At 39.4% G+C, this 26,352-nt stretch overlaps 1 protein-coding gene across 3 annotated transcripts in view; it reads left to right on the top strand.

Annotated features, from left to right (window-relative positions):
- The window catches only part of SEPTIN11 (septin 11), a 125,418-nt gene extending 106,145 nt beyond the window's left edge, over positions 1 to 19,273 (top strand). For 2 of the 3 annotated variants that reach the window (XM_023553339.2, XM_010594121.3), the window contains 3 exons: positions 2,540 to 2,672; positions 8,765 to 8,952; positions 12,744 to 15,162. In XM_023553339.2, coding sequence (XP_023409107.1) covers positions 2,540 to 2,672; positions 8,765 to 8,952; positions 12,744 to 12,759 — 337 coding nt within the window. In that variant the 3' untranslated portion in view covers positions 12,760 to 15,162. Of the gene's footprint in view, positions 1 to 2,539; positions 2,673 to 8,764; positions 8,953 to 12,743; positions 15,163 to 17,848 lie in introns of those variants that run through there. The other variant, XM_023553338.2, reaches the window with a different exon arrangement.
- Positions 19,274 to 26,352: the final 7,079 nt, after the last annotated feature.

Genomic DNA, 26,352 nt, shown 5'->3' with positions numbered 1-26,352 from the left:
GATAAATAGTGGTTAGCAAAGTATTTACACCAAATCAACTTGGTAGCATTGAAAAAGTACAGATTATTTTGCCATAGCCTGACACCCTAAATCACATTTCTAGTATTTAGAAAAGTACAGTGATAGTTGCCCAGGTGATCCTGAGGTACCGCCAAGTTTGAGATCCACTGTGCACCGTGACCCTCCCTTGACTTTGGAACCCCTCTTTTGAAGGCTACCCTTGAAACTAATGATTCCTAGAACACATTTTGGGGAACATTTGTAGATAGTGTTTCTATAAAGGACATTCCACTGCTTGTTAGAAATCAGAGGAGACACATCCCTAATCTAAAGTCAATAAAAGCTGAGTTTCTCCCTGAATTTCATAGCAGGGGCAAATCATCCTCTACCTTTGGCAGTTCTGACACAAGTATAGTAACAGTTTATTTTAAGCTAACAAGCAAAATCAAGTTCATAAATTATGTTATAGCTCTGTTATCAACACATTTCTCTATCTCTGTGGCTATACATCTTAAGCTTCCAGTCCAAATATCACTACTATTAGCCAATGTGAATATTGGCCAAACTTGTTTTTGTCTCATGAGATGATGTGAAAGCTAAATATACCTCTGGAAACTCATGGTTGTTTATAAACAGATAGTAGTAACACTCTCAAGGGCAGGCAAGCTTACTTTAAATAAGCTACTAAGAGTGTTGGTTAGAGAAGCATAGACAGTCCTAATTAACACATTTTCTAATTGTTTAGTTTTTTATACTCAAACTCACTGCCATCGAGTCGATTCCGACTCATAGCGACCCTATAGGACAGAGTAGAACTGCCCCATAGAGTGTCCGAGGAACGCCTGGCGGATTCAAACTGTCGAGACTTTGGCTAGCAGCTGTAGCACTTAACTACTACACCACCAGGGTTTCCTGTCTACATGCAAGCAAGTGATCCGAATTCCCTTTATCCTTGAATGGACAGATGTGGATGCTATGGGGCCACTGTACGTGGTGCAGGAGTTACCCACAGTTGTTATCCAGTCTGTAGTTTATACTGTGAATGAATTTGGCTCACGTAAAACAGTGGATAATCCTGCTTATGCGTGTTACTTTAACAACTAGGAAAATTACAAGAGAGAAATAGAAATAGCACCTTATAAAATACCAGCAGATGCTTATGTATGTTAAGTTGTATTTAAGAAAAAAAAAACCAGTTTTTTTTTTTTTTTTTACAGAAGGTGATTCCTCTGTAAAAATATTTCTGACTTAAGATAAATCTGAGTTATGGCATTCATTTTAAAATATTTAGCTGTAAATTCTATAGTCAGGAGGAGGAAGGGATTTTATATAAAAATGAAATCCTTCTCTTAGTTATCTAGTGCTGCTATAACAGAAATACCACAAGTGGATGGCTTCAACAAACAGATTTGTTCTCTCACAGTCTAGGAGGCTAGAAGTCCAAATTCAGGGCACCACCTCCAGAGGAAGGTTCTCTATCTCTGTCGACTCTGGGGGAAGGTCCTTGTCATTAATCTTCCCCTGGTCTAGGAGCTTCGCAGTACAGGAACACTGGGCCCAAAGGATGTGCTTTCTCCTGGCTATTGTTCCTTGGTGGTAGGAGGCCCCGTCTCCTGCTCACTTCTCTCTTTTATATCTCAAAAGAAATTGACTCAAAATACAGCCTAATCTTGTAGTTTGAGTCCTGCCTCATTAACATAACTGCCTCTAATCCTGCCTCATTAACATCATAGAGGTAGGATTTACAGCACATAGGATAATCACATCAGATGACAAAATGGTGAACAGTCACACAATACTGGGAGTCATGGCCTAGCCAAGTTGACACACATCTTGGGGGGACACATTTTAATCCATAACAACTCTATCTACAATGGGTAGTATAACTCGTCTCTGTAGTTTATTCACTGAGTCTGTTTTCCAAATTAGAGACTGGAGGGAGATAAAGGGAGAGAGTAAAATTTATCAAGCACTGACTATTTGTCAAATGCTTTACTTACTTTTCTTCCATTTAATTCTGATAACAGTATCCTTAGAAGGTACATGTTATTGTATCTATGTATTATACATGAGGAAAATTGAGGCTTAGAGGGGTTGTGCCTTTCCCAAGATCAGTCAATAAGTTGGTGTGGCCACAATTCAAACCCTGATCTATCTGACTCCAGTGCCTAGTTATTTTTTCCGTACAGCATGCCACCTCCATTTCTAAATTCTAGATCTGCCTTCACCATCTATCTTGTATACTGATCTGGAGGATGCTAGCTTGTCCAGCCCAGGTTCTCTATATATGAAGACACATAAACTAAAACTCGGCTAGTAAGAAACGTGCATTTGTTTATTGACTCAACTTTGGTTTTGATACACTTGTCTTTGTTATTGCTGCATAACCAAAAAGAAAACTATGCAATTTTTTTGATTGTTTTTGTGATTTAATATGGTAAGCAGTAGTCATATCTCTTTTTGGGAATTAGATGTGGTAGAAATAGTTCTTCTTATGCAATTTCATGACGTGGTCCTTGGTTTTTGGGATTTTGAATAGTCTTCAGGAGACATACGAAGCAAAAAGGAATGAATTCCTTGGAGAACTTCAGAAGAAAGAAGAAGAAATGAGACAAATGTTTGTCATGAGAGTGAAGGAGAAAGAAGCTGAACTTAAAGAGGCAGAGAAAGAGGTAAGCTTTCTTTCCTTTTTCAAGAGAAAGAAACAGGGAGGTGCTTTACCAACACTTCACATTTTACAGTACTGCATGCTTTCAGCACTGCAGCATCTATATACATTATATCACTTGAGTGGCATACCAGCCCAGCAAGAAAAATGCGCCAGATATTTTTATCCTCATTTTACAGATAATAAAAATGAGAGTCATAAATGTCGAGTAGTTTATGTAGTGACATGCCTGGTATGCAAAGTCGTGAATAAAACTAAATCTTAGTTCTGCAGATATAATCAGAGGTCCAAGTTGGAAGGAATAAATAATCGTCTTTGTAACTCTATATTTTCTCAGTTTACAAGCCTCAAAATGTGAGGTTTGGGATTCTGGGACTATTATCAGTCTACCAGCCAACTAAGTGAGCTAAACAGTGGAGGGGTCCGTAAGCATTTTCTGATGGATGGTGAATGGTGGATGCATAGCACTCATCTAATTGTATTGTGTTTGTGTGTGTGTATGTATGTATGTGAGAGATGTTTGCTTCTCCTGGTTTTAGATAATAAGTATCCCAGGTGCTTGATGCATAGCTCTATATATTGCCAAATGAAATCAAATCGTCATTCCATTTTAATTTATCTGTATAAAGACTACTGAAACTTAGAGAATATTTAAATAGCTAAGCACTCAAGGTGGTTTTGCTGCAAGGAAAGGAAAGTTAAGCCTTTTGTTGTTGTTGTTGTTTTAAGAACCAAGCGGATGCTGGCTAGATATTATAATTATCTCTTAAGACTTTTCTTCCCTCCTGCCTCCTTTACTTGCTCCCTCCCTCTTTTCCTTGTATTCTTTTGTATTTCTGTATCGTGATTTTCTTAAATTCAATTTGTCTAGGACCAGAAATTTTCTTAACACATCTTATTATTAAATAGCTTATTATTCACCACTCATCTGTCGGTTTGTCCTACTATGGTGCCTTGTGTGTTGCTATGATGCTGGAAGCTCTACCACCAATATTTCAAATAGCAGCAGGGTCACCCATGGTGGACAGGTTTCAGCAGAGCTAACAGACTGGGAAGAAAGGCCTAGTGATTTACTTTTGAAAATTAGCCAGTGAAAACCCTGGGGATCACCGAAGGTAAACGATATCACTAAAATGTACACGAGAAAAAAGTACCTGTTGGTAATTACTATGGCATATATAATTTTGAAATAATGAAAACAAAAATATATGTACAAGTATATATGTATGTGTGTAGGCATATGTGTGTATAGGTATGTACGTGTGTGTATATATGTGTGTGTATGTAGGTGTATGCATATGTATATGCAGCTATGTGACGTACACACGTGTATTTATATATATAATAAAGCCCACAGGGGCACAGTTACAGACACTTCTTAGACATAACTAAACACCTCACAGGAATGGTTTTCTCAGTTTGAAGGATTAGCATCATCCTCTTGTGGAACATCTTGGTCAATTGGCAGTTGTCTTATGGAACATCTTGGTCAATTGGCATGATAGAGTTTATAGAGTTATATTCTACATTCTAGTTTGGTGAGTAGTGTCTGGGGCTTTAAAAGCTTGCGAGCAGCCATCTAAGACAGAACTATTGATCTCTATTCATCTGGAGCAAAAGAGAAAGAAGGAAACCAAAAACTCAAAGAGGAAACTCCTCTACCACTCATCTACAGGACAAATAGTCTACACGAACCACACCTTCATCTACCCTGAGACCAGAAGAACTACATGGTACCCAGCTACCACTACCGACCATTCTAATCAGGGCCACGATAGATGAACCCTGATAGAATGGGAGAAAAACGTGGAACAGAACCTCAAATTCAAAACAAAACAAAAACAGGCTTACTGGACTGGTTGAGACTGGAGGACTTCCCAATACTATTCCCTTGAGATACTCTTCAGACCTTGAACCGAAACTAACTCTTGAGGTCACCTCGTAGCTAAATAATAGATTAATTATTGTTGTTGTTAGATGCCGTCGAGTCGATTCCGACTCATAGCGACCCTCTGCACGACAGAACGAAACACTGCCCAGTCCTGCGCCATCCTTACAATCGTTGTTATGCTTGAGCTCATTGTTGCAGCCACTGTGTCAATCCACCTTGTTGAGGGTCTTCCTCTTTTCTGCTGACCCTGTACTCTGCCAAGCATGGTGTCCTTCTCCAGAGACTGATCCCTCCTGACAACATGTCCAAAGTACGCAAGACGCAGTCTTGCCATCCTTGCCTCTAAGGAGCATTCTGACCGCAATTCTTCCAAGACAGATTTGTCCGTTCTTTTGGCAGTCCTTGGTATATTCAATATTCTTCACCAACACCACAATTCAAAGGTGTCAACTCTTCTTCAGTCTTCGTTATTCGTTGTCCAGCTTTCACATGCATATGATGTGACTGAAAATACCATGGCTTGGGTCAGGCGCACCTTAGTCTTCAGGGTGACATCCTTGCCCTTCAGCACTTTGAAGAGGTCATTTGCAGCAGATTTGCCCAATGCAATGCATCTTTTGATTTCTTGACTGCTGCTTCCATGGCTGTTGATTCTGGATCCGAGTAAAATGAAATCCTTGATAACTTCAATCTTTTCTCCATTTATCATGATGTTGCTCACTGGTCCAGTTGTGAGGATTTTTGTTTTCGTTATGTTGAGGTGTAATCCATACTGAAGGCTGTGGTCTTTGGTCTTCATTAGTAAGTGCTTCAAGTCCTCTTCACTTTCGGCAAGCAAGGTTGTTGTCATCTGCATAACGCAGGTTGTTAATGAGTCTTCCTCCAATCCTGATGTCCCGTTCTTCTTCATGTAGTCCAGCTTCTTGTATTATTTGTTCAGCATACAGATTAAATAGGTATGGTGAAAGAATACAACCCTGACACACATCTCTCCTGACTTTAAACCAATCAGTATCCCCTTGGTCTGTCCGAACAACTGCCTCTTGATCTATGCAAAGGTTCCTCATGAGCACAATTAAGTGTTCTGGAATTCCCATTCTTCGCAATGTTATCCATAGTTTGTTATGATCCACACAGTCGAATGCCTTTGCATAGTCAATAAAACACAGGTAAACATCCTTCTGGTATTCTTTGCTTCCAGCCAGGATCCATATGACATCAGCAATGATAACCCTGGTTCCATGTCCTTTTCTGAAACCAGCCTAAATTTCTGGCAGTTCCCTGTTGATATACTGCTGCAGCTGTTTTTTAATGATCTTCAGCAAAATTTTACTTGAGTGTGATATTAATGATATTGTTCTATAATTTCCACATTCGGTTGGATCACCTTTCTTGGGAATAGGTATAAATATGGATCTCTTCCAGTCAGTTGGCCAGGAAGCTGTCTTCCACATTTCTTGGCATAGACGAGTGAGTACCTCCAGCGATGCATCTGTTTGTTGAAACATCTCAAGTGATATTCCATCAATTCCTGGAGCCTTGTTTTTTGCCAATGCCTTCAGGGCAGCTTGGACTTCTTCCTTTAGTACCATCGGTTCCTGATCATATGCCACCTCTTGAAATGGTTGAATATCGACTAATTCTTTTTGGTATAATAACTCTGTGTATTCCTTCCACCTTCTTTTGATGCTTCCTGCGTCGTTTAATATTTTCCCCATGGAATCCTTCACTATTGCAACTCGAGGCTTGAATTTTTTCTTCAGTTCTTTCAGCTTGAGAAACGCCGAGCGTGTTCCTTCCCTTTTGGTTTTCGATCTCCAGCTCTTTGCACATGTCATTATAATACTTTGTCTTCTCGAGAGGCCCTTTGAAATCTTCTGTTCAGTTCTTTTACTTCATTAATTCTTCCTTTTGCTTTAGCTGCTCAACGCTCAAGAGCAAGTTTCAGAGTCTCCTCTGACATCCATCTTGGTCCTTTCTTTCCTGTCTTTTCAGTGACCTCTTGCTTTCTTCATGGATGATGTCCTTGATGTCATTCCACAACTCATCTGGTCTTTGGTCACTAGTGTTCAGTGCGTCAAATCTATTCTTCAGATGGTCTCTAAATTCAGGTGGGATATACTCAAGGTCATATTTTGGCTTTCGTGGACTTGCTCTGATTTTCTTCACTTTCAGCTTGAACTTGCATATGAGCAATTGATGGTCTTTTCCGCAGCCGGACCCTGGCCTCGTTCTGACTGATAATATTGAGCTTTTCCATTGTCTCTTTCCACAGATGTAGTCAATTTGATTTCTGTGTGTTCCATCTGGCGAGGTCCATGTGTATCGTCGCTGTTTATGTTGGTGAAAGAAGGTATTTGCAGTGAAGAAGTCGTTGGTCTTGCAAAATTCTATCATTCGATCTCCGGCATTGTTTCTATCACCAAGGCCATATTTTCCAACTACTGATCCTTCTTCTTTGTTTCCAACTTTCGCATTCCAATCACCAGTAATTATCAATGCATCTTGATTGCATGTTCGATCAATTTCAGACTGCAGCAGCTGATACAAATCTTCTATTTCTTCATCTTTGGCCCTCGTAGTTGGTGTGTAAATTTGAATAACAGTCGTATTAACTGGTCTTCCTTGTAGGCGTATGGATATTATCCTATCACTGACAACATTGTACTTCAGGATAGATCTTGAAATGTTCTTTTTGACGATGAATGCAACACCATTCCTCTTCAAGTTGTCATTCCCAGCATAGTAGACAATATGATTGTCCAATTCAAAATGGCCAATACCAGTCCATTTCAGCTCACTAATGCCTAAGCTATCGATGTTTATGTGTTCCATTTCATTTTTGACGATTTCCAATTTTCCTAGATTCATACATTCCAGGCTCCGATTATTAATGGATGTCTGCAGCTGTTGCTTCTCATTTTGAGTTGTGCCACATCAGCAAATGAAGGTCCTGAAAGCTTTACTCCATCCACATCATTAAGGTCGACTCTACTTTGAGGAGGCAGCTCTTCCCCAGTCATCTTTTGAGTGCCTTCCAACCTGGGAGGCTCATCTTCCAGCACTGTATCAGACAATGTTCCGCTGCTATTCATAAGATTTTCACTGGCTAATGCTTTTCAGAAGTAGACTGCTGGGTCCTTCTTCCTAGTCTGTCTTAGTCTGGAATCTCAGCTAAAACCTGTCCTCCATGCGTGACCTTTCTGGTATCTGAATACCAGTGGCATAGCTTCCAGCATCACAGCAACACACAAGCACCCACAGTACAACAAAATGACAGACATGTGGGGGAATAGATTAATTAGCTTACAAAATAATGAATATCACCTGTAAGTACTGTGCTACTTTAAAAAATCACCCATATGAGACAGTTAACAATTACTTTAAAACAAAGATGAGAATGTGAAGAGGCAGGGAAACTAGATTGATGGAAAAAGAGCAACCAGAATGGAAATATTGAGAATGTTCACACATTGTGAAGAATGTAACCAATGTTACTGAACCGCCTGTTGAATGGGATCCTAAACTGCTGTGTGAACCTTCACTGAAAACACAATAAAATATTATTTGAAAAAAAACAAAAACCCCTATGTATCACGACAGAAATTGTTCAATGTAGCGCTGGAAGATGAGCTCCCTAGGTTGGAAGGCACTCAGAATACACAGTGGCTGCAACAATGGACTCGGTCATGAAGATAGTACAGGACTGGGCAGCATTTAATTTTGTTGCACATGAAGTCACCATGAATTGGAGCTGACTCAGTGGTAACTAACAGCAACAATATGTATATATGAGTGTAGTTATTGTATATGTTTCTAAGTAAATGTATATTATGCATTTCAAAACAAGACCCAAAGTAAAGAGCTACTCTTACCACTAAGGTGAATTCCTTGGTAGGATTAAGAATAATTTTTATTTTCTTATTTATGCTTTTAACAATGAATATGTATTTTATTATCAGAAAATGTATGCAAGGAATGTCTCAGACCCAAAGAACCCAAATCTCAAAGGAGTCCAGGGCCCCAAGGGATGTTCTTAAGCATCTTAGCCTAGCTCCTCCAGTAAGCCACCCAAACAGCATTTCACACCTGTAATCAAGGCCAGTACAGCAGTGTGGTGCATTTTTTTTTTTTTAACAGATCCAAATAATATTACAAAATGTTCATTTCCTTTACCAAGCTCATCCTCCTCTTTTTCTCTCCAGCTTCACGAGAAGTTTGACCTCCTAAAGCGGACACACCAAGAAGAGAAGAAGAAAGTGGAAGACAAGAAGAAGGAGCTCGAGGAGGAGGTGAATAATTTCCAGAAGAAGAAAGCAGCAGCTCAGTTACTACAGTCCCAGGCACAGCAATCTGGGGCCCAGCAAACCAAGAAAGACAAGGATAAGAAAAAGTAAGCAGGTGTCACCCCCATGTACTGGGGACCCTAACAATTTATTCCTCCTGCATGTCTCTACTTTTCCCATTTACGGACTGGAAACTGGTTTATTACCAGAAAGATAAAAGCAAGTATTTTCTCTACAGTGCAGGGAAGATGATAAATATTTTAAAAATATTTTTAAAGGGTACACAAACATTAATTTATGAAACTTGACCACACTGATGAAGCAATCAGGACTGGTGTAACTTTTCTCTGCAGTAGCACCTCCTACACCAACATTAGGATTCTCTGAAAACAAAACAAAACAAAAACAGGTTTATTTCTCTTTAGTTCCCTCTGAAGACAATGCTCATGACTTTCTTGATAAAGAACATCCTAAAACTGTGACTGTTAAAATTATTTTCCTATTCTGTGTTGTAATGCTTGATAAGTTAGTCATTCAAAGTCTTGTTCCCAAAGGGAAATATTTGGAAGAGCAGCTAGTGGCCACTATTTTTCTTCTAAATTCAGCAAGATGATGGATTTGTTTTATTGTCAAAATGAGATCAAAATGCCTATGCAGTTAAGACACCCCCACCAAAACTCCAGCCACACACCTGCGCACAAACCGTTTTTCATTATGGCCTTGATTTAATGTGCCTGAGGGCGAGATTCTGCCCCTGAGTATGATACTCCAATAGCAGCTGCCCAAATCTAGTGGGAGATTTGGGCCTTCCATGAAATTCTCCCGTGATCTGTGGCTCTGCATCAAATCACCTTAAAGACTAAAGAGTGCAGTTTTATGACACTTAGCTGTTGGTGTGAAAGTAAACACAACGATCAGTAGAGTACAGTTGAGAAGAGTCTTTGTAGTGGCCTGAGGGCAAATCCGCATATGCTGCCCTGCTTTGTCTGCTTACACTGGGTGCTCTCAGGGCAGTGATAATCTTTCCAGGATCCTTGTTCTTCATCCTTAGATGCTAAAGCTCTAGAGGAACAGCTGGCAACTAAGTAAACAGCAAAAATGCGGGTACTCAAGCAGGCAAAAAATTATATTCTTAAAAATAAAATACATAGGATTGAGTCTCGAGACAATAATTGAGACCTTTCATAAGGACAAGTGCTGCTCACTTAGTCTTGGAGTAAGTAGGCTCACCCCTAAGGAATCTCATTGTCTGTGGTAAATATCAAAATGCACTGCTCGAATGACACACTAAGAGAGCTTTAACTCCTGCTTTACACACTTTGACTTTCCAAGCTCTGAGACAGCAGAAAGGGTGTCAAGAGAGCGAGGGAGCAGGCAGATTTTCTAAGCAATAATGGAAGTAGTTGGTGTAGGTGAGGTGTGATTGTAATGGGGATACAGACACAAGTGACCAGAGGAGTCCAAGGTCCAAAATTTAATTCTGCTGGATTAATTCTAAGAGTAACAATTGGCTAGACTGTAATCCAGTTCAGGAATGCACTTGGTAGCTATGAGTGTTTAGAGGGTGTTGGACACTAAAGGTGAGATTCTGCCTGCAGAGGTTCAGAGATAACAGTGAGGACAAAATGAAAGTCCATTTCTAAAAACTGCCGTTTGGCATTGTACTGTTGTTGATCTAAACTAACCCAAGATAAAAATATGTGTGTGTGTGTGTGTGTGTGTGTGTGTGTGTGTGTGTGTGTGTGTGTGTGTGTGTGAGAGAGAGAGAGCATGTGCAAGCATCTATGGGCACATATGAGTGAAATAGAGAAAAAGCTGCTGACTCACAGCTTAGGAAATCCAAAGTCAAGTTTTTCTTACCCTGAAGCACTAAAACGTGTAAACGTACACGTTTTAAGATTTACAATGTTTATAAAAGACCAACAATGTTAAAAGAATAGTTCATGTATACTGGATGTGCCTTTAAGCAATAAAAATTCCAAGAGCTGATAAGTATTGTGCCTCCATTAGGAAAAGAAAAAAAAAGTACCTAGTAACAAACTTTCCAGTGTAGGGAAATTTCTCCTTGCCCTTTTGAACATTTTAGATTATTTTCTTCCCATCCTTGGGCCTTACCTTACTTTTAAAGTTTACATGACATATGTGTGAATTCTATTTTAGCCTTATTTATGTATTCTCATTTATAATTAATGTAATTCAACTTAATTTGGTTCAAAACAGGCAGCAGGCTTTGTACCTGACAATGGCATGTCTTTCTTTTTAAATGTAATTTCTTTTGTGTTGTTAACCTTTTCCCGCACTTTTCCATTTGTACAGTAAAAGCAATTGTCAGTTGGAGGCCTGAGGTGTAAAAGTAAAGTAAAATCACACCTCTTCCTGCCAGGGCCAGTTGGAGAGTTTTGGTTAGAGAGGATCACAGAAAGACAGTAACCAGGGTAACTTAACAGGAAGACTATCCTTGTAGCTAAGCTAGAGGAAATGCTGGAGTCACCACCTGTGCCACTCAGGAGGTGGTTTTGTTCTAGGTAGAAAGGGAAAAAAAAAAAAAGAGAGAGCAAGAGATTCGTATTTATTTACCTGCTGTGCCTCTACCTCAGAGCTTAACTTAGTTATGCTGATAGTCTTAAACTCTTGTTTTTTCTGTTCTAATGAAATGCTCCCTTTTTAACGTAGGTAAGGCTTTATCCTTCTCCTTGACCTGTAGTGGCATGAGACCATATAACATTTCCTAAGATTACAAAGTAGAACTAATCCTGGCACTGCCATTAGCTGGACCCCCACCTCCTGCCATCTCTGGCCACCAACTCACTTTCCTTGTTTGCGGCTAAACCACAGTGGTGGGACTGCCCGAGGGTAAGTTGTTCAGCAGATAGTCTTCATCTTTTCTGAAAACTTTCCACACAATTGCCAGCAGGTGTTTGCTGGTTAAGATGCATCTATGCCAAAAGAAAGTTTTAAAATACATCATTTTAAAACTGTACCTGACGTCCAATAAGTGCAGTTTACACCATCATCCACTCATCTTTTTTAAAAAATTAATTTTGATTCTTGCTAAGGAATGAAGTTGCATGTTTTTGTACTTGCCTAAAATTGGAACCAACCACACTGTGGACCTTGGGTTTGGCATTGCTTCGTACCTAAACGAGGGGGAAAGCTCCTGGCTTTGCTGTACTTATAACCATATAATGATTGTCTTTTTTTGTTTTTCCTTCCCAAGTAGATTAGTAGCATGTTTTCCATCTACTATATTCCAGTCTCCAGGCTACTTAGACCTTTTCTCCAAGTTAATTGTACAAAGACATTTATTGTACAGTGAAACCTGTGAGGGCCAGAACTTGGCGCGACTGCGTTGTTTTTTAGGGTCTTCCAAGTTTTCTGCCTTTGACAAGGTGCAGTCCACCACTTTTCTGTCATTCTCTGTTAAGTGGAAAATATTTGAGTTTCCCTTCTCTGACAGGTCGCCGCCTTACACAGATTCCAGCTTTCACAGGTTTTACTGTATATTTGTTCTCTGATTCCTTCAGCAGCTCAGAAGTGGAAGATGAAGGTCCTGTTAAGTATTAATGTGATATTCAAACCTAATAAACAATGGTTTTGTGTTATTTGAGAAAATCAAAATCAAACAGTAAAGCCTTCCATTAGGACATGCAGTGGTTTCAAGAAGTCACTATGTGCAAATGAAAACTAACCATGTGTCCTTTAATTCAGTGTTAAAATTTTGCTTTTGCTTGTCATGTAGAATAGCCTAGTCGAAATTTTTACAGTTTTAATTTCTGTCAGTTCCATAATCATTGCATGAGCATTCACCATCACCGAATGCTGGTGCCGGCACTCCTAATTTTCCTTTCTTTTTTATTTATTATTATTTCTAACTTTTGTTTTGTTTTTTAACTTGCAGTGCAAGCTTCACATAAAGCCTGGCAAGCCAAGGATGTTCCCGCATTCACCTGCTTTTGCAGTAATATTGTGTCTCTGCCATCTGTGTCCTTTTATTTTACTATATATATTATTATTATTTTTGGTTTTCCCTTCCCCAAATGCCAATAACGATTAACTCATCGTGCTGAATGTTGCTGGGTGGCGGAAAATGATAGAACGAGGGAATGACAGCAAAGGCTATGTGCAGCTGGACTTTGTTACTGGAAAGTAAATGATTTGCCTTTTACGCTTGTTCAGAATGGCAGCAGTAAGCATGCCTGTCACTTGTATGTTGCTTTGGACTGAGGAAAGGAGGGTAAAATGCTACATGTACGTCTGACATGAAAACTCACCGCCTCAGCAACTGAACTAAAAACCTGAATACCCATGACAACAACTTGCATTTTCGCAATTATTCATCTCCATGGTTGCAAAATCCCTGAACTTACGCTGTCACTTCTCCACACCTGCCCCAAATCAAGGTAGATTTGTGTGTGGGCAGAACAGTGGGTGAGCATTATGTGACCTTTACACTTGGCGTTAATTGCTTTCACTTTAATCAATAACATTATTTGGCCTGGGCTTGTAGGTCTTTTCGGACTGACCATCTCCTCTTATAATTTTAACTGCATCTGAACCCCCATTTCAAATCCTGGCCAAGTAGGAGAGAACTGCCCTAAAAGGACTATGATTATGTTCACTTTAACTAGTGCAACCTTGATCCTTTCACAGATAGAGATCTCACACAACGTTGCTTGGTATAAGAACCTCCTAGCAAGGATAATAGTTTTCCACAACCTACCCACTACAAGGAATCTTTCATCAACAGACCTGAATTTGCTCTCGGTAGGTTGAGGGAAGAGGACCTTTGTGACTGATTTTGGGATATCAGTACAACTTCTAATAAAATTTCCCGTAAGCACAAGATAAAAATTTCCAGAAATTTTTCACATGGGAAGCTCAAGCACACCTTTGAGGGGATTCTGTCATTTAAGGTAAAACAGGAAGGAACACAGGACAAACCCATGAGTCAAAAAAGTAGAAATTCAGCTTCGCATCCAGCTTCCTTCCTTAGTTCCCTTTCAATATTTGGCAGTAAAGAGAAGAAGAAATGGAACAGCTAAGCTTTCAAACCCAGTTGTCCTGAGGGAATTTTCTTCACCTTTTCCTTCACCGGAAACCCTGGTGGCGTAGTTATTAAGACCTACGGCTGCTAACCAAAAGGTTGGCAGTTCGAATCCACCAGGTACTCCTTGGGGCAGTTATACTCTGTCCTATAGGGTGGCTATGAGTCTGAATCAGCTCAACGGCAATGGGTTTTTTGGGGCCCCTTCACCACAATTAGCTTCACCTGTTCTTTGTGTCCAAGGCCAATTGAGATGAAGCATCAGAGCTTCATCAACAAAGAATAGGACCGACCTACACATCATGATGTATATTACATGCCTAATTTGTATGGAAAAGGGCATATCTCTTTAATCCTTTTTCTGTACCCTTCCTTTCTGATGTTTGTCCTTTTATCTTCTTGGTTTTCTGTCTCTGCTAACAAGATCCTCCTAGCTTTCTCTCTTAACTCTGCCTTCACCTGTTCCCCATGCCCTCCCACCCACCATGCTCACACTTTTTTTTTAATGAATAAGTTTCTAGTAAATTCCAACAAAGTTTTTTTTTTTTTTTAATTTCTCTTCATCCTCACCCATACTCTTATAAATAGATTTAGGTTTAATTAGGCAAAGTAAGGAAATCCGTTTCATTGAAGCCTAAACTGGGATAGAAGCTGCAAATGAGAAACAGCAGCAGTAGTGGTATAAAGACAGATTTGAGAGCTACTGGGCCAAAATTATTTTTTTGTTTGTTTTATGATTTTAGTATGAAGCTGGGTATGGAGTGGCCAAATATTAAATGGCATGCTGATTCTAACCATGGGCTGAATTTGCTCATCTGCTGTGCACTAGGCAAAAGCTTGAATATTTGTGTTGTGTGCTTGTTCCAACTACTGCTTGTGTGAGCATTTTTGTGCCTTGCAATAGAAAATACAGTTTTAAATTGTTTCTTGCATCACTAAAGCCTTTTTAAAATGAGCCTAGCAGTGAAAGGCATCCAACTGACTTTTTGATTCCAAGGTTATTGATTGATTGGATTGGGTTTTTTTTTTTCTTCTTCTTTTTTGCATTACATTTTTATGACAAAATCAATCTTATAGAGAGTCAGGGAATAAAAAGCCAAAAGAAAGATATAGAAGCTTTTTCCTTTTTTAGTGTATTGCTTCTCAACTTTTTCTACCACTCCTCCCCAGCCCTATTTAGTTTGTTATTGCTGCTCTTTTTCTTTCTGTATCTATGCCTTTTTTCACAGTAGTCCTTGGCTCTGCACGGAATAAATGATACCCTCAAATCTAATTGGATGTGCTTTCGCCTCTGCATGTAAGTACGGTAGTAAGAAACCTTTGAGATCTTTCTGGCTTTTTAAAATGAGAACAAGTACGGGAGGGATGGATTTTTCCATTTTTCTTTTGCAGGGGTTTAGGGAGGCAATGGTTTGGATCGCCTTTGTTTAAAAAAAGAAAGAACAGCTAAATATATTTAAAATGTCCACATTTATATAATTTTCACAATAACTACATAAATTCATCTTTACCTTGATATCAGTGTGAGAGTCAGAAATTGCTAATGCTAGCCTGTGTTCTACACAGTATCATGGGCATCATTGGATCTTACAATAGGCCAACCTTGGTAATGTCCATGGTTTTGACAATGTAAATAAAGCTAGAGTGAGAAACTACTACTTTCCACTGGAGAAAAACAAGGGGAAAATTTTTTTTTATGCAAGGCTGCTATTTTGACTGTTTAATATTTTGGTGATCCTGGTTTAACTGTCTCTCACCCGTGCTAACTGCTGACAGTGATCACCTCTTTATTTTTTTGCCAGACAACTCTCGTTGGCCTCTTCCCACATCTTTTGTTCAACCGTAATGACCATTTTTTGCTTCTTCTGGACTTTAGCTACCTGTAACAGCTGTATGCACTACAGGGTGTGATAGAAAAGCACTGATGAGAATTTACTGGCAGTTCAGAGAGTATGTTTTCCCAGCCTACGATCTTTATTAGTTGGCCAAGGTTTTGTCCAGAAAGGGCATCGTAACCAGGGGACTCATTTAATGTAATGCTGGGCACAGGTTACTTATTACCTTCCTTCTCCACTTTGTAATCTCACCAGCAATAACGTTTATTTTCCATTTCTCATGCAACTCAAACAAGTAAACTTGGTTTCCTCACTTTCTTGCCATATCCATAAGTGTTTCAAATACAAATTGTTGAATCAGGTTTTTCAGCTGTTACCAGCCCACATCGTTCTGTCTCTGTGTGGTCCAACCAAAACTGTCCATCCAGAGCCCTTTGCTTTGCCATTTGCGAGTGTCTGAAATCATCAAGTCTCAGCTTCCATAAGTCCTGGTTCCATTGACAGGGCAAATATGTGATGACTCTTTAGTGAAAATTGTGACCTACAAAGTCTAGATTGTATGTAGCTATGAAGGGAATTTTTAAAATAAATTGAACATTAAGCTGTGAACAGCATTATAACTTTGTCCATTTCTTAACTTTAAAATATGCTGATATGCCTTAAACTGTAGTTGTAGATCATTGTTGTTTTTGCTGTTTGGAAATAACCAATGTGTTTTCTAAAACTGTTGTGTAATCTCCTTTCAGTGTTAATGCAGAATTGTCATGTATGTAAGCTGCATGTTAGGCACTTGTCTTTTTTTAAAAAACTAAAATAATTGTATTGCTGTGGAGCATATCATTTTTTCAAGTATGAAAATAATCACTTAGCAAACGAGCTCAGTAATTTGATGTCTGTTAAGGTAGGAGAGAGTGATGGACAGGTAATCTATGCATCTATCAATAGTGCCAAGACATAAAGTGGGGGAAAATATATTTTTTACCCAAACATTGTTTTGTGTGCCCTTTTGTGAGTTCTTTTTAGTCATTGCTTGGTATGCATATGTATACATGCTCATTACGTTGGATAAAAGCAACAGGGAAGAAAGAGCCTCATGCATCCACATCTCATGTAGAGGACTTCTAATGCTACCATCTAGGCAGCACCAACTTCTTCAAAATATTTGCTATTGTGGTGGTCTGTACTTTACATACCTTTCTGCTACCCTTTCTCCCCCATTCCCATCCCCTTCTGCCCCTCTGATTAGCACCCCCGGTGCCCCATTGCCCCGGCTCAGCTGAGATTTCCTCTTCTTTCTTGGCCTCTGGGGCCAACTGCTGCTGCTAACCCCCCAGTCCTGCTTGGTGAAGTCATCCCTGTAACTGACACACTCCTGTCTTTCACAGCTTATTGTAGAGAAACTTTTTTTTATTTTTTTTTAAGCCTTTAAGAATCCAGTTTGAATCTGAACCTTTCTTTTTTCTCTTCTGTAGCTTCTTCTTTATGTAACCATCCTGTTGACAAGCCCTACTCTCTCCTAATGGACATAAAGCATTAGAAGAGCAGGAGCTATCTGTTCACACGTGTTGGGGAAGAGTTACCTCATTTCCACCATCGCCTCCTATTCCTTTAAAGTCTGGGTCAAATATTGCACTGCTGTTTGTATTTGTCAGTGTCTATTTACAGACCACTGCCCACAGTGGATACTGAAGTGACTTATCACTATCAAAACTAGTAATATTTAATAATAATAATTAAAAGGAAAAAGGAAATTGAGTGAAGCAAAGAACTTGGGCCAAGACCCAAGGTAGCCATGCATTGAGATCTTTTGAGTAGCTGTCATGTTCTTGAAGCTGCTGATGCAAGAACTCATGGACTGAAGACAGCATGCACCCTAACCTGAGGTGGTCACCCCCTCCAGGGCCTATAAACTTGATCTGATGCTTACTCCAGACCTCTCTGCCCCATGAGCAGCTTTCTGAACAGCCTGGTCAGGATCCTCAACCATCAGGTCATAAAATCTGGGCAACGTTTTCCTTTTGTTAGTTTTTTTTTTTTTAACATTTGATATTGCATGAAAAGAGATGACTGCAATTTTTTTTTTAATTTGGAGTGTTCTATTGATACAATGTTTTTATTTTTCAGCTGACCATCTGCCTCTTGAGAGAGAGAGAAGTGGGCATCCTTCCTTTAAATTCAGGAACCATTGTTGTTTTGACTCTTTTTGTGTTACCTGCATCCTTATATAAGTTGTTTTGGGTTTGGGATTCTGTTTTGGAAAAAAAAAAAAAAATCCAGTTAGACAGTTCTGTTTTATGTATTGGTTATTCAAACTTAGTTTTGGTGTTACAATTCTGCCAGTTTTAAGCTCACATCATGGGGAGATTTAAGTGCCCACTGAGTGAGGGAATTCTGTTTAAGGCACTCTCATACAAAAAATCCCTTTGTTGTCACTGGAGTTTTGACCTACAAGTCTTAATCATATTTAAACTGTGCCAAGTGTCGGTAAATGACTTTTGCCTCTGGGGCTCAATTTATATTTAAAGATACCTTAAAATAACTTTCTGGCCCATGTCCTGCCTTTGTGTTTATTGTGAAGCTCTCCTTTAGTTTGTGTCATTTTTTACCCAGGACCTATGTGCCCTGGACCATAGGAAATGAACCCTGAACAAGTACATATTCTCTTCAAGACAACAGCATTATTAATTGTTTCTGACCGACACTGTCTTCTCAGAGTTAGCCAGGCTGCTTTCTTGAAGATTTCTGGAAAAAAAAAAAAAAAAAAAACCTGCTGGAAATCAAAGTATACGACAGACCCCTTAAAACACACACATAACACACACATCCACTTCTGCCAGCGAAGTGAGTCTGTGATTTCTAATGCACACCCATTTGTGATAGGTCAGATTTAGAGCTAGACTATTAGCAGTCACCTTTTAGGGGCAGCTTTCACGGTCAAGGGCCAATTTTCAAATTCCTGTTTTAGAGCAGGCATGTACATATTAAGTTACCTTTTTAATTTCACTACTTGTCTATAATCTTTGCTGCTTTCCATCTTCATTTTTCAGCTCTATAGTAGGTAGATCATGAAAATACCATTGGTGGTGTGAGTTGCATTTGGTCAAGATCCTTAGGAACGTTTCCCTCTATGTGAGAGTGGTAACATGCTTCCATTGGAATGTGAAATAATGAAGCAACAGTCCCTGCCTCTTGATTGATTTGATTCCTGGAAAGAGGCTGGGCAGAGGAATTGGATGAGCCTGCTGGCAAGAAGCTTTCTTTACTCAGAACCTAATATTAAATGTAAGTAAGGTCAGATTCATCTGAGCCATTAAATGATCAAAAAAAATGTAAGGGCTAAGAGCCATCCCTTTCATACCACAGTGTAACCTGTAAGAATAGAAATTGGTTTGTGATGTGACCCATGGGGCAGAGGGGATACCAACTCCTCAACTGAATGCAAAGCATGACGTGTGTCAGCTCTGTAAGCTCAACATATAGATTCTGTTGCGTGTGAAACCACTGTAATAAGTATGACAATTGGCTTTATTAAACTCCTTATTTTTCATATTTTAATGTCAGCTTTACCCTATCATACATTTTAAAAGCAAAAAATTCCATATCAGGTTGTAAAGGTATTTTCTGAGCAGTATTTAAAAATCAAATTAGGCAATGTTCTTTTTTAAAGTAGAGAAATGTGTAATGTAGTTGCTACGACATTTGTTTCAAGTCCTCAGGTTGGAGGAAGTTTAGTAGCAGCCATCTTGATGGGAGGGGTTTGGGGCAAAAGCTTTACTAAGCAGGCTGGCCTCTGTTCAGTTACCTAGGGAAAGCTGGTCATGGACACCACTGGCTAAGTGCATTGCCATCTCTCCTAAGATAGTCATTGATTTGGCATTTTACCTCAGGTGGTTCCTTTCTTAGTGTTGATAAAGCTGGGAGGTTTTCAAGTTCTGGCTGACCAACCATCCCAGGGATAATTATCATCAATAATTAAAATTATTTGATTATCCTATAGATTGTGGAAAAGAAAAGCAAGGAGAATTGAGCCATCTGAACAGATTCCATTGATAACAGGTTTTTTTATTTTTCAGTCCTTTAAAAAAAAGGATTTCAGCACTGATGCTGCCTTCTTGCTACAAGTGTAGTCTAGTTGGTCTACTAGAGATTGGCACAGCACAATATAAAGGAGAGATGTGACCTGAATCAGTATGCACTGAACTGGGGCAGATGAAAACAGGCCGTCTTCCCTGTATGTTTGACCAAAATTTTTGCCATCAAGTGTACCTATCAAATGAAACTTCCTTCTCTCTTATCTTAAATGTATGGTTTCTATCCTTGGCCCAGGTTATGCGTAAGCAGTTCTTAGATACCTGAAAAAGTACACAGTTTCACTATATTTAAATGATGCTTTACACAAAACCTTTTGCTTCACAGATGACTATCATCTTTCCATCCTGGAGGCTGACAGTGATGGCAGTATGGCTCATTTCCAGGTCCTTGTGCTTGAATTCCTAAGGCCATAGTATCTGGTCCTTATGATTGACAGTCTGGCTTTCAGCTCAATTTCTAGCAAGCAAATGGCATACCCAAAGCTGCTGAGGGGATGGAATGTGCTTAATTGTGAGTCTAGTATCCACTCACCTCCCTTTCCAGCCTCCATACTTCTGACTAGTAGCTGTATATAAATTTGAATCTTTTTTGACTGTCAGTCTACTATGGAACCTTTCAAAATTATGGTACTTAGATCAGGGGAGGCAGAGGCTAATTTAATGAGATTAGTCTCTGTCCCACGAAAAGAACAAATGAAATTGGGAGGGGGGCAGAGAGGGGACATTCTACAAAGCTGGACTTACCCAGGCATTCTCTACACATGCTTTTAGAATTCTGAATAGCTGCAGTTCTAGCTCTCCTTGCCCTTTATTCACATCCACCCATCCACCTTCATCCCCTTCCCTCTCTCCTTCCAAGTACTTTCTCTATTCTGCACCAGGCCTTATATTAGGTGCTTGGGATGTAGCCTTGTACTGGGAACCACACTTGTCCTTCTGTACACCTCATAAGCAAATTTTTGGAGTAATGGTAAAGGTAAGCCCTTTCTATTGCTAAATTGCCTGCTAAAGATAGAGCATATTTGGAAAACCAAAAGGGTCCTCTCCTCTCACAAGTTGCCTTTAAACAATTGGCTGCCTAAGGTTACCCCTCTTTCTGGAGTGTCCCCTTGCCTAACAAAGCAAGCTGTTTCTCAGAAAAGAACAGAGCCAGTTCACTGGACCCAGGGTTATTCAAAATGCTTTCTACCTGTCTTAACAATTGGGAATTCAACGTACTATGAAGCTTATATTTGAGAGAAAGAGAGAGACATTCCCCTCATTTCATCCTTAACTCTGAAGTTCCTGGGAACTAAACAGCCTGAGTTGTGAGCTTCTAAAATTTTATACCTGATAAGACAAAGTAAAGGGTTGGGGTAAGACAAAGTAAAAGATACTTGGTTACCTCTTATTACACCTTTACAAGAGTAATCAAGATACGGCTCAAGGGGGAATTATATCTCTGTCCTACACATGGGTTTTATATATTACGTCATAAAAACCATTAAATTGATAAATGTGAGGGTAAGCTTTTAATTTCTTAATATGTGCTACCAAGTTTGCACTTCATCTTTCCTGCTCTAGTGATTGGTCAAATTCAACTCAAACGGAAAGCAGGAAGGTTTTGAGACTTGGCTCCTAGGTAACTTTTCAGGACTGGTACAACTTACATTATATACAAAAATTGGGGTTTTTAATTTGTAAAACTGGTTTTTTGTATCTGTCCCTTGCCATGACTGATTTTACTAAAGATCAGCCTCGCATGCAGAGGCCTCCTTGTGCCTTAAGTGATAAAAACTTTTAACTGTAAATGACATTCATTTTGGCTTAGCAATAAGACATGAGTGTTCAATTGCTTGCTCCCATACAATAAGCCCCAAAACTCACTTTCTCCCAGAATGAAAAAGCTTGCTTTATTTTTTTCCTAGAAGCACCATCTAGTGGCCAAAGCTCAAAGCATTATTTATTATCTCCAGCATAGGAGACATCGTCCAATTATCACCCCAAACCCAAACCCATTGCCGTTGAGTCAATACTGACTCACAGTGACCCTACAGAACAGAGTAGAACTGCCCCACAGGGTTTCCAAGGAGCGCTTGGTAGATTGAAACTGCCAACCTTTTGGTTAGCAGCCATAGCACTTCACTACACCACCAGGGTTTCCCCATTATGACAGTATAGTCTAATTCCAAGAAATTTTTGGAGGCTTTAAAGTAACATTTAGAAAAAACCTCATTAGCGTTTATAAGGGGTATCAAGTAGGAAGAGGAAAAACTTGAAATGAGAAGTTGAACTCTTAAAAATTCTTAACTATTTAACATTAGACAACTCTCAAACCTTCAATTTGCTAATGTAAACTGGGGGTTTATTTAAACTGGGGGTGCTTATCTCCCAGGATGGTTGCGAGAACATTTGGCAGATAATCTTCTTTTTCCAGGTGAAAATACAGGAACCGCTTTAAGCTGATGACAGACTCCCCCATCCTCACCCCCTGCCCATGCCCACTTAGTTGATCATCGGTGGTTTAACCACACCTGAAGTCAAAAGGCCACTGTACTGCTTTGGGCAGTAATGCTCAAGCACAGCTTACCTTCTTGCTTAAGGAACTCCAGAATGAATAAATTAGCTTAAAAACCCAGGTATATAAGGAAAACACAGAGGACACATAGAAGTAGTTGGTTCTAACAATATAGAAGATATCACTTTTGGGGGGCAGACACCATTGTCTAATTCCCTTCCACAGTGGGAACGTAGGCTCAGCTTCTCAGCATTTTGGCTGAGTGAAGAGCCATCCTCTAGCTTCAGAGCCAGCTATATCTGACCTTTTCATTGGCATTTGTTAGTACTAATCCCTGCCCCATACACACCATGTCTAGAGAAAAACACGTAGTTTTCCAGATAACCAACCTTACACCAATCTAGCAGAGTAAAAAAAAGGAGGGAGGGGGCTGGTGGTGCAGTGGTTAAGCGTTTGGCTGCTAACTAAAGCTTCAGCAGATCTAATCCACCAGCCGTTCCTTGGAAACCCTATGGGACAGTTCTACTCTGTCCTATAGAGTTCCTGTGAGTCAACTGACTCGACAGCAGCAGGTTTGGTTTGTGTGTATGTGTGTGTGTGTGTGTGTGTGGGGTCTGCCTGATCTTCAAGGACTAGAACGTGCTCGTCACTTTTTCTGTTAAGTGGAGGATTAGATGATAAAAAATTTATACCTATCAAGTTTATTCCCTTGCCTTTCCAGAAGCTTCAAGGGATGATAGCTTTTTTAACCACCAGGAGGCACCAGACAATTAAAACCTACTAGGCCCAAGTTTCTAAATCCTGAAAGAATGGTTTGATGTGATGCCAAGATTTAACAGAAGTAACTTGGAATAAATGAGGATAGTTTCAATATCTAATATAACAGCAGGAACACTCGTAATGAAAAGTTCCACACTGTTCAAAGAATATTGTGCATCTTCTGTCTCCGTAAGTTCAAGCCGCCTGGAACCCAAGTTCCCCAAATAGTCCCATGGTAGGTCGTGAAGGAGGTCCTCAGACCTTTGCAGGTCCTGAAACTACTCAGGAAAGTCAGATCTGCAAAATACTGTCCGTCGTTGGAAACCCTGGTGGTATAGTGGTTAAGAGCTACGGCTGCTAACCAGAGATTGGCAGTTTAAATCTACCAGGCGCTCCTTGGAAACCCTATAGGGCAGTTTTACTCTATCCTATATAGGGTCACTGTGAATCGGAATCTACTCAATGACAATGGGCTTTTTTTTTTTTAATGGGTTAAATTAGCTTTTGAGGCATGAAAGCCAATAACCCAACCATCTCACTAAATTTAGTTTCCCTTTGAAAACAATATTCCGAACTGATTTACCAAGAATTTTTGGTAAGATCAGAAAAACTCAAGGTCAAGCAATGAAAATCCTATTCTTTAACTTTTGTTCAATCTGTAGCTACTGGACTACAAAGAAAATATTCTGATCCTAGACTCTATTACTAGCTTTCTACATTAAAAAACCCTATGTTCTCATCTGGTTGTGGGGTGGGGGGGTAAGCTGTCATTGAGCTTACAGATATTAACATAGTTGTGAACTTCTTGGTCCTCCCACAATTGAGACTTAGGAAGCAGAATCAGGTGATGATGAGTGGGATTTTTTTAAACGTGTTATCTTTGTTGTTAAAGAGTATACACAGCAAAACATATACCAATTCAACAGTTTCTACATGTACCATTTAGTGACACTGATAATTCCGTGCTGTACAGTCTTTCTTACCCTCTTCTGAGTTCGTCCTCGTAACAAATTCATTGCCCTCTAAGATTCATATCCAATCTTTTGAATTACTGTTGTCGGTTTTAATCAAAGATCACATATAGATAGCTTAAAAGAGCACAGTGCACAAGAGAGATTCTTCACTGGTTAAGCTAAACAATTTTTTAAGACTTCAGGGGATATCTTTGGTTTAAAGTTAATCTCAGGGCAATAGTTTTGGGGGTTCATTCTGCTTCTGTGGCTCCAGAAAGTCTGGAGTCCATGAAAATTTCATACTCTCTTCTACATTTCCCCCTTTTGATCAAGATTCTGCTACAGAATCTTCGATCAAAATGTTCAGGGATGATGCTAGCTGAGCATCATACAGTTCTGGTCTCATGGCAAGGGAAGCAGTTGTTTATGGAGGCAGTTAACCACACATTCCATATCCTCCCCCTGGTTCCTGACTCTTCATCTTCCTCTGCTGCTCCAGGTGAATAGAGACCAATTGTGCCTTGGATGGTCATGTGTGTATGTGTGTGTGTGTATATATATTAGTTTTTTTTTTCTTTTGAAGCCAACCCCTTGCTATCTTCACACAAAAACAGTTCCTTACTTTCTCTCCCACTTCACTGTACTTACACGTGGGTAAATGCTTCTCCTTAAGATAGAATGGTGAGGCCATAAGGCAGCTAATCTTACCACCAAAATTCCAAAGTCAAATGTTCACCTGAGAATACTCTTGCTCTGCTAAGCTTGAATAAAATTAGGCTAACAATGACCTTACCTAGATATGGGTCTGTGCCTGCCCTTACAAACAGTTCCATAAAGATGAGAATTTACTGTTTGGAAGGCTCACAGTCCACCATGAAGAAAAATCAAAAATGGAAAAATTCTTATATCTAAAACCTGTATATCCCTCAAAAAAAAAAAAAACCTGGCCCAGTGCCATCGAGTCAATTCCGACTCATAGCGACCCTATAGGACAGAGAAGAACTGCCCCCACAGAGTTTCCAAGAAGTGCCTGGCAGATTTGAACTGCCGACCCTTTGGTTAGTAGCCGTAGCATTTAACCACTACGCCACCAGGGTTTCCGTATATCCCTCAGTCATATTCAAATCCTTTTTTCTTCCTGTTTTATTTTCAATAAGCATATCTGTAGGATTTTTATAGTTTTTCCTTCATTGAAATAGCAGTGCCTAACACAGTGGTTAAGAGCTACGGCTGGTAACCAAAAGGTCAGCAGTTCAAATCCACCAGGTGCTCCTTGGAAACCCTATGGGGCAGTCCTACTCTGTCTTACAGGGTTGCTATGAGTCAGAATCTACTTGACAGCAACGGGTTTGGTTTTTTAGTTTTTAAGCAGCAATCAAGATCTTGCACCTTTTCATAAGCAAAAAAAGTTACAGATACAAAGGGTAAGGACAACTTTTTATTGCTACCAGAGGCTTTTATCATCAATCAGTACATGGTTGTGACTGTAATACCTTCTTCAGACTGCACAGAGAGCTTGGGATCCAGAAGTCATTAAGAGAAATATAGGTAGATTGAAGAGGCAGGGGGTGTAACTTTTATCAAGAAAACCCTAGGGACATAAAACTTGGGTACTGAATTCAGTTATTACATGTTACAGACTCAAATCACAGAACTGCCCCAACATCTAGACAGTCTTTCCTATTTATTATAAATGAGTGAAAATTCTGATCAGTTACGAAATCTAATTTTAGTTGTTTACCTAAGTGTTTCTTTGGTGAGCATCTGGATATATTAACTTTATCACAAATTATTTTATATAAATGTCAAAAATGCTTTCAGCAAATCTGTGTCCCAATTACATGCCACTTATAAGTTTCACTTTATGATAAACAAAACTAAAAGCAGTAATTTTGTTTTTAGACTCCAGAAGTTGAAATGAGACAAACACTAAAAATCAACATGGTAAAGTCTTTTCTGTTACCCTCTGATTCACACGGGGCAATTGTGAAGTAACTTTTCAGACTAATCTGAATTTGAATCGTGGATTAAACATGAGTCATTTGTTTCACTAAACTGCTAAAAAATAATAATAATTTGGGGTGTTTCCTATTTAGTAGAGGCCAGGGTAGAGATGAACATGTATAAAATTCATTACGTATTCAATGAAGAAGCAAGCAAAAAAAGAAAATTAAGATGCCAGGGACAGGGCTTGCTAATTATGAATTTTGGAACTTTTAAAAACATTCAAGTGTGACTTTTTTGACAAAGGGCAAGTTACACTACATTTCAGCAGAGAAAACAGAAGAACTGACAAACACTATAAAGAAATTTTTTGCTCCCTCCCCC

The sequence above is a fragment of the Loxodonta africana genome, chromosome 5 (assembly GCF_030014295.1).
Source record: "Loxodonta africana isolate mLoxAfr1 chromosome 5, mLoxAfr1.hap2, whole genome shotgun sequence".
Lineage (NCBI taxonomy): Eukaryota > Metazoa > Chordata > Mammalia > Proboscidea > Elephantidae > Loxodonta > Loxodonta africana.
Note: the sequence above shows the minus strand (reverse complement) of the source record. Positions and strands in the feature narration are given on the sequence as shown.